At 43.6% G+C, this 14,890-nt stretch overlaps 1 protein-coding gene across 1 annotated transcript in view; it reads right to left on the reverse strand.

The window, feature by feature from the left end:
• Window positions 1-14,482, reverse strand: part of LOC148028798 (uncharacterized) — a 43,342-nt gene extending 28,860 nt beyond the window's left edge. Inside the window, 6 exon segments of the mRNA XM_087688491.1 lie at window positions 8,129-9,244; window positions 9,339-9,813; window positions 9,897-10,211; window positions 10,287-11,132; window positions 14,061-14,299; window positions 14,423-14,482. Of these exon segments, the coding sequence (XP_087544617.1) occupies window positions 8,129-9,244; window positions 9,339-9,813; window positions 9,897-10,211; window positions 10,287-11,132; window positions 14,061-14,299; window positions 14,423-14,482 (3,051 nt within the window).
• Window positions 14,483-14,890: the final 408 nt, after the last annotated feature.

A 14,890-nucleotide genomic window follows, 5' to 3' on the forward strand; every position in this document is an offset into this window, starting at 1 on the left:
GTGAGGGGCCTTGAGTGACAAGAGGTACAGAGCTAGATGATCCTTCAATTCTAGGAAATGTTGGCACTCTTTGCTCTAACACTACATTTTTGATTGCTACTCTTGTGCCACATATGACTATAACATCCTTTGACCTTATTTGGGAAAAGGTTGCGATTTGTGTTTCCAATTTATATACATTGTCCTTCAATTTTCTTTTGGCATTGTCTTTAGCTATAGCCACTATTATGAGGGTCATAATTGGCAGTAAGGGAGCTTCTAATGGTGCCTTATCCTTGGAATTTTTTAGTGGATGGGTCATGGCTCCTACTATGCTAAGGCCCACTCCTTGATTGGTTCTTGCTTCTGTTGGGATTCTAAGGTTTGGACCCTTTAGCACTAATTCTTCTATTGTAGTTGGCTACTTCATTGATCTCCTAATGGCTAGGGTTAAGTCTTCTCTTCTTTTCATTTGAGCTCCTCTTCTTCACCATGTTGCCTTTACTTTCATTTCTCCTCTTCCCTTTGAGACTCTTCCTTAGCTCTCTTCATAGTTCCTCTTCTTCAGACACAATCTTCTCTTTTTTTGCTCCTTTCTTAGAAATATTCTTCTTCTTTCTACCCTTGTAGAGGTCTCCTTGTGAAGGGAGGGAGCCCAAGGTGGAAGCATGTGAGTAGAAAAAGAGCTATGGTGGAAGGGGGAGAGAGAGAGAGAGAGAGAGAGAGAGAGAGAGAGAGAGAGAGAGAGAGAGAGAGAGAGAGAGAGAGAGAGAGAGAGAAGATGTAAGAACTCCAACAGTCACAATGCGTGATTGACCTTCCTTGTATTCACATATCATTGAAAGAATAAACAATGAAGTGATAATGATGGACACCTACCACACTTGCAGTGTACAAGTGTGTAGGTACTATCTGTGTAGTAATACATGGGTGGTTAGGCACTAGTGCCTTTACCCCTAATAGCATCCCACTTAAAGGTAAATGTCCCTCTAGTGAGGAGAGAACACGAAAAAAGTGACAAAGTAGACATATACATAAGCACAATAGAATGAGGAAAGACATTATCTCATCCAACACCTATCAACTTTGTTAGGAAGGAATGTTGGGGGTAAAGGGGCCTCCGCCTAGCTGCCTGTGTATTACTACACTGACAGTCACTGCCACTACACACTTCAGGTGGCGGCCGCCCATCGCTGTCACTTTATTCTTTATTCTTTTAGTGATAGTTTGAATAAAAGAAGGCTTGGTCACACATTTTGACTATTGGAGTTCCCATTTCTTATCTCTCTCTTTCTTGCTCTTGCTCTCCTGCCATAGCTCTCGAGTGCAAGCTTCGATCCTTCTCACCCTTCAACTGGTATTAGAGCACCGCTTCCTGACTCTTGAGCTTGGCTCGTGGCATTCTCAGCTTCCCATCGACTCCCCACTTGCATTGGGTCTCCTTCCTGATAGCTATAGCTCATTCTCTTGAGCTCTCGTCACTCCCTGGCTTCCCGAGCCTCTTCTCGGCCTATTGAGGCATCATCAGGGCATTGACATTGAGGTATTGCTTCATTATTTAAGAGATTTATTTCAGTCCATAGGTCTAGGCAAACAGGGCAGCCACCATTGAAGCTTCCAACCTTCATATCCCTTTGCCACCGGTTGTGGGCTGCTAGAGGCTTGTTCCCAGGCCCCTTTGGCTAATGTTTGAGCCCTCCAACCACTCTAGATCTGCCACATAAACCAGCAGGATCAGCAGCAACCCCACACAAATTTGTACCTGTTTTTTGGACAGCCACACAGTCAGCCACTTCAGCTCCAGCTCCAGCTTGGCATTAAGCACTTGCTTGGTTTCGGGCTTCTTGTACATGTATGGATACTTGGCATTGAACCTTTGGGATTAGGCATTAGTTGGTGGCTGAAAATAGTGTTTCAAGACTGTTATAAACAGTCCACAGACATTTGATGCTAGTCCTACATTCACAGTTTATGCCTATGCTTGTTTGGGCATGACTACATAACCGATTTGATGCCTATTGCATCCCGATTGATTAGGGGATTGAAGCTACATGTAATGCTATAATTTTGGCCTGATTGTGGGGCTGGAAATACACCGTTTATAATAGTAAAAGCATGCTGAATACTCTTGGGCTAAAGCTATCTTTCATGCTTTGACATATACCTATTGGTTTTGGGTGTATGTCTTGGGTTATGCTATGATGTATTGATCATCGAGGGACGACTTCAAGCTTGTCATTGGATCCTGATGCTTTTGGAAGCTTGAGCTTATTTCAGCCCGAACTTATTGACATTGGTCTATGCTTGACAGTGGTCAGTGCTTTGACAGTTATATGCTATTTGTGTACATGCTTACCCGATGCCTACGACTTGATGAATTTGTCTTGGCACAGTGTACCATGTACTTGTTGAGATTTAGTGCTCTCTAAAGACTTGACTTGGATTCTCATTTTCTATTCCGGAATTTTGTATTGGATGTCTTTTTTGGTTGTCAGAGATTTTTTATTGGGATGTATGTCTTGCTCATGGATGCTACCTATAGTTGCTTTGTAGGAGCTGTCATGCTCTTTGGCATTGTCTTGGTTACCTATCTTTGGTACTTTGACTTGGTTTGATTGAGCTATTGAGCTCATTTATCTGCCTTTTGTGCCAGTGGGAGCATCTTGTATGCTTGACCGACATTGAGCAAGAGGTTTATGCTATTTGAGCATTTTGTAGATACTTGAGACTTTGAGATCTCTTACACTTAAATGTTGTATGGTTCATGCACTGATATCTTGGAGTTTCTTTTGACCTGAGCTTGGGCTTTGCACTCTTGTGAGCATACACCTACTGGTGTCAGGTCTTGCCAGTGTTATGTATACTTTGTCCTGCTATCCAAGGGGTATGCCTACTCACTAACGGATGCTTTCTTGACATGTTTGGGTGTTTGCTCAGGGTCTTGATAACTGTTTGGTGTTGATTTATGCTTGTTTATAGCTGGTTATGTCTTGGCTGTCATTTATTGACTTGGTGCAGTGATTTGATCAGCAAATTGACTCTCACAATACCCTGCTGTCATTTATTACAGCAAGCATATAACTCTGGACTGACATGGATTTTTCATGCTGAAATATTCTGAAATGATGTACTTTCACTAGTACTTGGTGGGCAACAGCTTTGGTTACACTTTCTCACCATTTTCTCTCGACTTTGGTGATTTTTTGGTCATTTTCTATAGTAAATAGCAAGCAGTTTTGAACTATCTTCAGTCTTCTAGCCTACATTATGGCGAGTTCATCCACTGATCATGCTATTTTCAACATCACGAAGCTTGATGGTACACATTACTCTTATTGGAAGAGCCAGATTTGGCAGGTGTTGGTGCAGAAATCACAGGTCAAACCATTGAGGTTGAGCGGGCATCCGCTTGCAACTATGCCAGATGAGGAATGGCTTGAGCTTGATGAGTTATGCAAGTCCATTATTGTATTATCTATCACAGAACAGGTTCACACAAGTGTCGCTCGGGCACCTTTTAAAAGACGTCTTTCACTTGGCGCTTAAAATCGTCCTAGCTGCAGCTGCAGCCGCCGCCTTCGATGTTAAATATTTTTCCCTTAAATTCTTAATTTTTTGGCAAATTTTAGGCACATCCTGGACTCAAAACTCCGCTCTCATTGGCGATCACGGGATAGGGTGACTCAGCCCGTTGAATCCCACAACAGATCTATACAAAACAACCAAAGGAAGCATCAAGCTGATCCAAAATAGATACATATTAAAACACAGCACAATGCTCACCCTACCCCCTGACAAAACCAAGGCATGAAATCCACAAGGAGTAGGCCTAGCATAATTTGATAGAAGGTCTGAAGCTAGCCACGAACCGACTGCTCCAACACGGCCAAACCAAAAAGAACTATCAAAGAGGTTGCCCTAAGTGGTGGTCTGAACTACCTACCTAACTAAGGACAACACAACCAGGAGCTCCTACTAGGCAAGGACTCCTATAGCCTGATCAAGAAGTATTTTCTTTTAACACATTTGTTCTTTTAGGTTTTTTAGGTTTCCATACTCGGGCATGTAAAAAGGAGAGAGCTGAGCATAGTGACCCAAGGAGAACAGGGCATCGGCCTCAGGTCCTGTCTTGGTAACCAAGAACCTACCAAGCCCTCACAAGGTGACACTTAATCCTTTTCTGACACTCACTTTTATTTTCGCTCCAACCTTCCTTACTTTCTTCTTTTCTAGCAAGACGCCACCCCTAGGAAGACAAGGCATCGGCCCCGGGTCTGACTCGTCCCCAGGAACCTACCAACAGGCCTCCGCAAGGCGATGATCAACGGCTTATAAATTTTACTTTCTTTTCTTTTCTATTCTTATAGGGGTTAGAACCCCCTTTTTACACACCTTTGTATATATTTATTTTCTTTAAGATATTCAAGGTTTCTCTTCCTCTCTATCGTCATTATTTTTCTTCGACAGGCTTCTCTAACTGCCTCACAACTAATAAGAACTCCTAGAATGGCTGCTTAGCATGCTAGCAGAACAGGGTCACTAGAACTGCCTTCTAAAACAGGTCTTTCGATGCCTGGCAATGTCTTTACAGGAGGCAACGACTACTTAGACCTCCCTCAGACATACCTAACCTAAATCGGGGACTTCATGCCTTGGACGTCGGTCCCCAACAGGAAAAGAAAATCCCCTACAAGCACAAGACACATATAGCATAAAAACAAAGTACTCGTAAATGAGAGATATCACCTGGATAGGGCCACGAGAAGTCTCCACACGACATAGGCTCCTTCATAGCTCTTCTTTGAACCTGTCTAGCACAAGACTAAAACAAAAACCCATTAACCGCACCTGTATTAAACAGACAAGTGGCCCTCTTGGCCTAACGAAATAAAACATTTAAAACCTCGCAAAACTGGCCCTCCTGGCCTAACGAAATAAAATAGAATAATACCTACACATCCCTTCCCGAAATAATATAGATATACAATAATATGCTCCTTTCCAAGGAGGAAAAATAGGGTCCATAGCCCTAAACTAAATGCATAAAATTATGACCCAGCCCTCTTGCATATATAGCAAGAGGCGTACGCATAACATGTTGTCTAATCAACCTATAGGTCTAGGATAACAATGGTAGATTGGTCTCGGCTACTCTTTGCATCACCCATATCAACCATTGCCTGCCATATATTGCATGCTCTGATAACATTCCCCACAAGCGACCGGGTCTTATCTCATTATTGATAGCAATATCCAAACTAGGACCACAATTGAAGAAAAGGTCTTCTTCATAAGCAAGATTGGCCAGTGAATCCGCAAACTGATTCTAGTAACGTGGAATCAGCTGAAAAGACACTCTCTCAAACTCCTCAAGTAGGGTCATCGCAATTCGATGATACATACAAAGGATGGGATTCTGCACTGTATATATCCCATCTAGCTGATTCAGGATCAACTGGGAATCCCCTTTTACTAACAACCGCCGAATACCACCTTGCTTGGCAATATGCAGTCCCATAATCAAGGCTTTATACTCTGCCATATTGTTAGTGAATCCTACCCCGAGATAAGCAGCTAACTTCATCGTAACTCTACGTCGGGGATCTCGGATTACTACTCCAACACTCCCTTTTTTATTAGGGCCTCTGGACGCTCCGTCAAAATATAATGTGTACGTCCACAATGGGTTTACACAGCTTGCCATCATGAACTTCTCTATTCGTAATTATGATAGTCAAAATTTAGCATGTTTAGAGGGTGAACTGACGGCTCCATCCCACCTTCTTCATTAAACTCAACAGGGATACTTGTCAACATTCATAAACAGTGATGGCAGAAGACTTTGGTCTCCCACACAAAGGTTCCGTCTTCTTGCTCAATCACTTTGTACCCTTTGCTCCACCAGATAAGTTTCCCTTGATGGTATCTCTGCTCTAGATATGGGTGCTCCAAATAAGGAATTAACCGCCCCATCAACCAGCTTTAAGCTCTTTTGTAGGTCTCAAATCAGCCCCAGCATGGACCTGCAATGCATTTTTCTGTGTTAGCATACTTAGAAATAATAAGGTTTAATCTTATTAAGATTAACCTTATTTTTAAATTCTACTCCCTGTAGATCAGCTAATAGAGTCGTAGATCTATTTTTCCCTATCTTGACAATCTTATAGGAGCCATCCCATCTAGGTTCCAGCTTCCCTGGAAACAGCTCCCTACGACCATAATAGTACATAACTAATTGCTCTTTTTTAAAGGTATACTCCTTCTCTTTAAGGTCGTGCAACTGCTTCATCCGATGTTTAGCTACCTCTGGTGTAATAAGCTCTGCAATTTCAGCTCATCCAGGTGGGCTATGGTCGTGAAACATTCAAAGAGTGAATCCTCATCTCCCAAAGAGTGGTTAATTGCAAACCGTATGGTTGGCAACTCGATTTCGAGGGGTAACACACACTCTTCCCCATAAACTAATTTAAATGGAGTATGGCAGGTAGCTCGCTTGAACGTTGTATTGTACGCCCATACTGCCACATACAATTTCCTGTCCCAGTCTCGCTTCTTCTCAAAGACTATTTTAGACAAGATACTCACAAGCTACTTATTAGTACTTTCGACTTGCCGTTGGTTTGCGGATTATAGGGGGTCATTTTGTTGTGCTTGATTTGCCAAGCTTCAGTCAGGCTTTTGATCACTTTATTCAAAAAGTGAGTTCCACGGTCCGACACTAGTTCCTTCGGTGGACCGAAACGGCAGATAATCTGCTCTAAAAGGAAACTTGCAATCTCTTTTGTGTTGTCTTGCCTCGTCGCCCGCACTTCTGACCATTTTGTAAAATAATCAGTTGCTACCATAATGTACCTCTTCTGGGTAGTAGAAGACGGGGTGATAGGACCCACAAAGCCAATGCCCCACTTCTCAAATGGAAGGATAGCCATGATAGGCATAAGTGGGCGTTTCCTACTCTCTTTGCTGTCATGTCTTTGATAGGTATCACATCTCTTTACATACTCAAAGGAATCTTGGAAGATGGACGGCCACCAATACCCAGCTCTTAAAGCTTTTTGTGCCGTCAACCCTCTAGCAAAGTGCCCTCCACATGCAGAGTCATGGCACTCTTCCAAGATGAAAGGAACCTTGTCAGGCATCACACATCGGCGGTAGATATCATCAACACCCTGTCGATATAGTATCCCTGCGATCAAGGAAAACTTCAAAGCATGTTGTCTGATTTTCATTTTTTCAGATTTTGATAAACCATCTTCAGTCTCTCCCATTGATAGATAATGCATGATAGCAGCATACCAAGATGGAATAGAAGCTATATCAATTTTAAACATTTCGTCAATATCACTTCCTTCAGCCAAAGTCACTTTCGGATCCCTGAAATCCACAAGGCATTCCACAATACCCTGCAACCTCAGTGGCTTACTCTTAATGTCATAATCGAACTCCTGCAAAGTGATTAACCACTTTGCCAGATGATCAGGCGGTTGTAGCTTTTTCGTAAGCAATCTAAGCCCTTCCGCCTTCGTATAGAAAACTACCTTCTCATAGAGGATGTAGTGCCTGAATTTTTTAGTCGCAAAGACCATCGCAAGGGGGTGTGTTATTTTTGTGAGCTTTTGATTTCGTGCTTTTGCAATTGAAATTGATTTTTAGAGCTTTTTGAAACAACCTTGGATGCTTTCTACAAATGACATGTCAAACATATATTGCGCATCATGCATTACTAACCCATTCACAATAAAGGGAGCAATGGTGTTGAATAATCACAACAAATAATAACATTCCAAAGTTTTGCATTACCCAAAAGGAGTACAATATCTAGAAAGGTTCCAAGATCTTCATGTAACAAAAAGGACATGTCACACCCTAATGAAGTGCATGATGATGAGTCCTCCAGAACAATGAATGAGCCATGCTTACGTTGGGCTTCCTACATAACAGGGCATATCTTACGTGTTTGCCCTAACACAAAGGCAAGGTCAGTGGGGGTTAGTGCAGGCTAATGTATGACCATGTGCTCCTTGGGTTGAAGGCCAAGTATGTGCATGTACACATAATACATATGTTTGCAAGCAAGAAATGCCTTTTGGGTAGATTCTCTTTTTTGAAAATCAGGACAAGTGCACCTAGGCTCTTCTTTGATGTGCACATCATAACAACTCTCTGTCAAGACTCGAAATATTGAATGTTGTCTCTCAAGTTGCACTACCTCCTCCAAGAATGTCACAACCATGCAACCAGCTGCCTCTATTCTCTTTTGTGCATCTTTGGAAATTCCATGTCTCCACTTGCGTCTTCTCCCGCTTGAACCACATTCTGTAGAAATAGGAGGTTTGCTCTTCTCGTTCCTTGGTGGTGCTGTAAAGCAGGCAAACTTGAAACCAGCCTGTCTTAGGCTGCTACACTCTTCCTTCGATATATTTGTTCCTATATCAACTGGCCACAAAGATGGAACAATTGGTGATGCTATCACTTGTTTCTGCACAACGTTTGTATGCTTGACATCATGATTACAGAACCATATCCATTGTGCAATGGCCTTGTTCTTATAGGCTCTCTCAGACCAAAAGCATGGTGCGACTAACCCCACTTGCCGACTCTGTAATTTGCTGCTGCAATTCTTTCTACCCTCCATACCAAAACACTTTCTCACACAGTTAGGTGGTGTCCTTCGTAAAGCCCACTCCTCCTGTGCCACTTCTACCTCTTCTACGTGGGTTGACGTTTCCGCATTTGGTGCACTTACTCCACTTGCAAAGGGCTTGATTGGTATCTCCTCATCCTCTTGGATACATATCTCTTCCATCTTTCCATCGTCAAACTGTATACTCTGCGGCCTGCCCCTGATTTTCCTTTGCCTTGACTCCATCACGTATCCCGGTCTATGAGAACTTACAGTTGCTCCACCTCCCTTCTTTTTTCTTTGCACAGTCTCCCTATCACCTTGCATTATAGGCTCCTCGTACAAAGGACTTCCAGCTACAACACCTTGCAACGCACATGCAACAGAGGAGGGATTTGGGGATTCCCTTTTGCTGGCACTAGCCAACAAAGACTCCATAGAAGGCCCAGATCCAATAAACCTCCCTGTGGTATAGCCCAACCTCTTTGCACATTGAATATATGCATTCAAAACATCACTAACACATGCATCATAAAGTGATATCTTTCGTTTTCCACCCTCACCTGCTAACCAACTAGCATGGACACTTTCTGATAAGTTTATGCTTGGAATTTGCGCATGTTCCCAAGGACTTTTGTTAGCCTCCGGAGTCAAATCCAAAAATAGAATCAGTAGCTCTCCCCATTGCTACATTGTGCAACAAATCTTAATGAGCTGGAAAAAATGTCACACTTACATGAGATTCAATTCCTCCCCAGTGCTCAATTCTTTGCTCCCACCATTTCAACCACCTATCCAAAGCCTTGATGTGTTCCTTGTTTACATTTCGTGCCCACCAATCTCGGATAGCAGAGGCCTGAAGTGAGGCTAGTTGAGTTGTCGTTGCTAGCCTCCATGCTTCACACAATTCAATGTGGTGCATTTGTTTATCCACAGTGACTAATTTCTTGGTATGCTTTTGCAAACTTTGCTCCCAATGAAAAAGACAAGAACGCTCCCTCCCTTCCATTATGTTATGAGGCCCTCCATTGTACACAGCCCTTATTGCCATCCAATTCTCACTTGCCTCGTCGGACATAAATCCAGCAAAGTCAGGTGGATCATGGCCACATTGAACCATGACAGAATTCAAATTTCTCCAAAACAGGATTTGAGACTCTTCATCCTCCTCTTTAAATTCACATATTGCAATTACCTGCAATGCTCTCATGCTAGTTCATGATTGATACATTAGTATAGTGTTCATTAACAACAATTTAATTTCAATAAAAGCTTTCATTATGTTGCCACATACCCGTGATCATAAACTGAACAAGACATAGTTGCCCACCCATCAATCCTATGGGTATGATCAAAGTGCACCCATGCACGTCATAAATCTCCAGTCCCAATTCGCCTCATACGATTCACTAAGTCCACCCCTGATGCTGGTCCCTTGGTGGACATTTTAAACAAGTAGCACTTCTCCTTGGCATCACCTTGTCCTGGAAATCTACTTCTATGGAAAAATGGGAAGACACAACGTTTTTGCAAAAGAAGTATGTTGTCATACCCATCACCAACCACCTGACCTTGTTTGGCTCTCTCTTGTGAAACAATGCCTTTGAACCTATGTGTTTATTAGAGGGTTATTTCAAATGCAGGACATACATTGTAAGTAGAAAATAATAATGCACAAGCCTACCCTTTATTCTGCACAAGTGGCATCATTTCTTCTAGAAAATGATTAAGGTCCACCTCTGTCGCCTCCGACTCATCTTCTTTTGTTAAAGATTCAAACAACATCTGCTGAGTGACTAGCATCTGTATTTTTCGTGGGCCTCCCTTTTCGATCTTTAGGACCGTGCTCACAAGCCTCCGCACCTTGTCAAGGGTTGCCCTCTTAGTGCCATGTTGAACACTGTGAGCATGTTCCCAAACATGGATCACCAAACGTGTCATTGTAGGATCCAATGGCAACACATAATAGATCATGCATTTGCAAATGGCTGCACAAGTAGCAACATTAAGACAATAGTGACATGTTATCTTGGAGTTTCTCTCACTTGCAGGATAACCCATGCTCACGGTTCTATCCAAGTGACCATGGAAAAAAACATCATTGTATTTTCCCTCTGTTATGTAGTAAGGACAAGTGATCCTAAGACATTGAAGACTTCCAAGACAATAGCTCAAGCACACAGTGCACTCAATTGCCATATTTGTCTGTGAGGGCCGCGACCACAGGTGACCATCATATTTTTGTTCCATACCCATCATTCGTTTCTTGCTATCTGTGGCTGGAAGCTCAAAAGCAATTGTGCCATTATACTCGATTGGGAGCTCATCCACCCTTCGTGGAGGTCCACAGAGCACTAGTAAATTTTTCAATCTACCCGTTCTAGCTTTCTCCTCAATGAAGGCTGCAATCGAGTTATCATAGGAAGATAAGTCCTCGCTTTGGCTGCCCACACATAGGTCCTCCCCGACATTTGTGTCATCAACATCCTTGTTATTTGAGGGTACGTCAAGACACACTGGAGTTGATTTGCTACAACCAGGAGTACAATCAATGTAGTTGTCAATCTCATCTTCTATTGACTCAATACTGTTAGAGATTCACACATAGTTACTTGAGTGCATGATAGAGTAGGTGGCTGATAATGTACTATCAATCAGATAGTGCGCATGCCCTTGATGATCCCATCTTGGAGACACAGTGACATTGTTTGCTCCACCATCATTCTCTATGACGGTTTGCAACCCCTGGAATTTTTGTGTTGGAGGCAATAGATTCTGTAGGTAGTACTCACTCAAAAGAATCTCCCCATTTCTTAATGAAACCCTGTGCTCTAAGCAATCACTGGCTAGTCTCCATGTCAAAATAGCAAAACTCGACATGTTTTGCCCTCTGGTGGGTTAGTATTTGATGAAGAGAAGAAAAATCTGAATATAGCTCACAGTGTGTATTTGATGAAGAGAAGGCAACAGTTCACCGTCACTCTGAATATTTAAGAGTCATTCATCAACATTTAAGAGTAATAACAAATAAGCATAATCATTAGAAATCAACCACCCACCATCCTTCACCTTTATGCACTCATAATTTATTTATGTTGTATTAATTATTTAATTATTTAACAGCTAACTAGTTACCTAATTACGTAATCAACGACTAACTTCTTTATTAGGGTTATTAAGTCTCTCCTCAACTCTCTCCTCTCTTTCTCAACTCTCTCCTCTCTTTGCTCTCTCTCTCTCTCTCCTCTCCCTCTCTCTCTCCCTTCTCTCCCTTCTCTCTTTCTCCCTTCTCTTTCTCCCTTCTCTTTCTCTCTCTCTCCCTTCTCTCCCTTCTCTCTTTCTCCCTTCTCCCTTCTCCCTTCTCCCTTCTCCCTTCTCTTTCTCCCTTCTCTTTCTCTTTCTCTGTTCTTTCTCCCTTCTCCCTTCTCTTTCTCCGTTCTTTCTCCCTTCTCTTTCTCCCTTCTCCCTTCTCCCTTCTCTTTCTCCCTTCTCTGTTTCTCCCTTCTCCCTTCTCTCCCTCTCTCCGTCTCTCTCTCTCGCCACACAACTCCTGCCCCACAACTCCTACGTGACAGCTCCTACAGCTTCGTGCCCCACAACTCTCGTGACGGTGCCCCACAACTCCTGCGCGACAGCTCCTACAACTCCTCGTGCGGCCTCCTACGGTGCCACACAACTCCTCGTGCGGCCTCCTATGGTGCAGCCTCCTACGGTGCTCCCACAACTCCTCGCGTGATAGCTCCTACAACTCCTCCTACGGTGCGGCTTCGTCAACAGCTTTGTGCGTCTCCTGCGGCTTCGTGCGGCCTCCCAGGTAACACCTTGAAGCCCCCAATCGTCCGCGTCCACGCGGACGATGGGTGGGCTTAAGCTTCGTCATTTGCTTAAGCTTTGTCATTTCCTTACGCTTCGTCATTTGGTTATGCGCCGTCGTGTGGGCTACGCTTCGTCATTTGGTTATGCGCCGTCGTGTGGGCCTCCAAGGTAACACCTTGAAGCCCCCCAATCGTCCGTGTCCACGCGGATGATGGGTGGGCTTATGCCTTGTGGAAAACGTCCCGTATGCCGTCCCATTATTTGGTTATGCGCCGTCGTGTGGGCCTCCAAGGTAACACCTTGAAGCCCCCCAATCGTCCGCGTCCACGCGGATGATGGGTGGGCTTATGCCTCGTGGCAAACGTCCCGTATGCCATCCCGTCATTTGGTTATGCGCCGTCGTGTGGGCCTCCAAGGTAACACCTTGAAGCCCCCCAATCGTCCGCGTCCACGCGGACGATGGGTGGGCTTATGCCTCGTGGCAAATGTCCCGTATGCCATCCCGTCATTTGGTTATGCGCCGTCGTGTGGGCCTCCAAGGTAACACCTTGAAGCCCCCCAATCGTCCGCGTCCATGCGGACGATGGGTGGGCTTATGCCCTGTGGAAACCGTCCCGTATGCCGTCCGACGGGCCTTCAAGGTAAGAGATTGAAGCTTATGGTCGCGTCCGCGCAACCATTGGGTGGGCTTATGGTCACGTCCGCGCAACCATTGGGTGGGCTTATGCTTCGTCCCATGGCTACAAGCGTGTGGCTTCGTCCTGTATGCTTCGTGAGAACAAGGTAAGAGATTGAAGCCCCCCAATCGTCCGCGTCCACGCGGACGATCCGTGGGCTTATGCACAAGCGTGTGGCTTTGTCCTGTGGCCTAAAGAGGTTGATTGTGTTATTAATCTTAAAGAGATTGATTGTGTTGTTAATCTTAAAGAGGTTGATTGTGTATCTATTTGTAAGTGTGTAGAGAAAGTTATGGCACCTAAAAGAGTGCTTAGAAAGAGAAAGAAATGTGTGTCACCTCATAGTAGCCGTGAAGTCTGTATGAAGCTACATTCAGGATGTGTTCCTGGGCGGATCTTAGAGCAAGAAGCATCATCGCGTTTGAGATCAGTGGACACTCCTTCAACAAAGAAAGGATGTGGTCCAAAAAGATGTGTCTACATTGATGACGAAGCACAAGTGGATGGGGACTCCAATACAATTGACGGGGTTGCAGAGCACACAGGTAGTCACTTATGTGTCCATTTCATTTACATATGATGCTTTGTTCAGTGTTATGTATTAAATATGATTGGTTTAATGCTACTGTTTTTTATTGTTACTTATTAATATCTGCTCCTACAGAGACTACTGTGTAGCATGATAGTCTAGATGACAAAGAAGAGGTGAGTGGTGATAGTGATCAAGGGGAGAATGATGATGAAAAAGAAAAGAAGCACTCAAGGAACTTAGGCAAGCAAGTCTCTCTAGGACTGATGAAGGATGTGCTGAGTCAATTTTATATAAAAAAGAGGACGCTGTCGTAGAGTTCACGCAAGGGCTGTAGAACACGGGGTTCAAGGTACAACAAGAAATAAAGACTAACAAGAAGATCTCAATAACACAAATTCACTCAGATTCAAGACTTAATCATAAACAGCTTTACTGCTTTTTGTCCAAAGGGTACTTTAGACCATTCGTACCATTCTTTTTGTCCAAAGGGTACTTTAGACCATTTGTACCATTCTTTTTGTCCAAAGGGTACTTTAGACCATTCGTATCATTCAAAAATGAAAGACTGTTTGGATCTCTAAGTAGAGGAAGAATGTTGAGAAATGTTATATTATCAGGAGCTTTCAGCGAGAGCATTTTATCAAAAAGCCTCAATGTCTCTTTACCACAGCCCTGCTATACATAAGCTACATTCATGATGTTCCATGTAGTGACATTACCCAGACAGAAGCACTTCAGAACCGGCTGGGAATGCGCTTGGCAGTCAATGATGATCTCAGTTCTTTGATTGCAGACATGATTTAGCCCCTGTTCATCACGTTGCTTTATGCCTCTGCTTATGATAAGGAAGGTCATCGGCTCGTATTTGGCACTTCTTTCTCTATGGTATCATGCATGAATCTGATAGATGGTATGCTACTGATTAAACTGGAGTCCACATCGCTAGAACTTGTCGTAAGTGTTCAATCTGACTTTTCAGAAATTGGCTTAGCTTTTCCTTTCTGGCTGAGAGCTTGTAACAGTTGAGTGCTCATCATCAAAAGCCAATTTTAGATTGGTGAAGACTACAGCTGGCATCGTGTTACCAGGGCACCCTGTGTTTGATTATGTTCTACTAGTTGGAGGGCAGCAGTCTGATGTTGATGGACCTGAAAACGGGCCGGCACTGGCTCATGCACTAGCCAGACCTCGTCACTATGCGCAAGACAACCCCTCGGCCTCGCGGCCAGGAGCGTCTATCAAAATCTCTGCCTTCCTAAACAT

This window comes from Lygodium microphyllum, chromosome 11, assembly GCF_053477565.2.
Source record: "Lygodium microphyllum isolate KBCC chromosome 11, Lygodium_microphyllum_v1.1.10, whole genome shotgun sequence".
Lineage (NCBI taxonomy): Eukaryota > Viridiplantae > Streptophyta > Polypodiopsida > Schizaeales > Lygodiaceae > Lygodium > Lygodium microphyllum.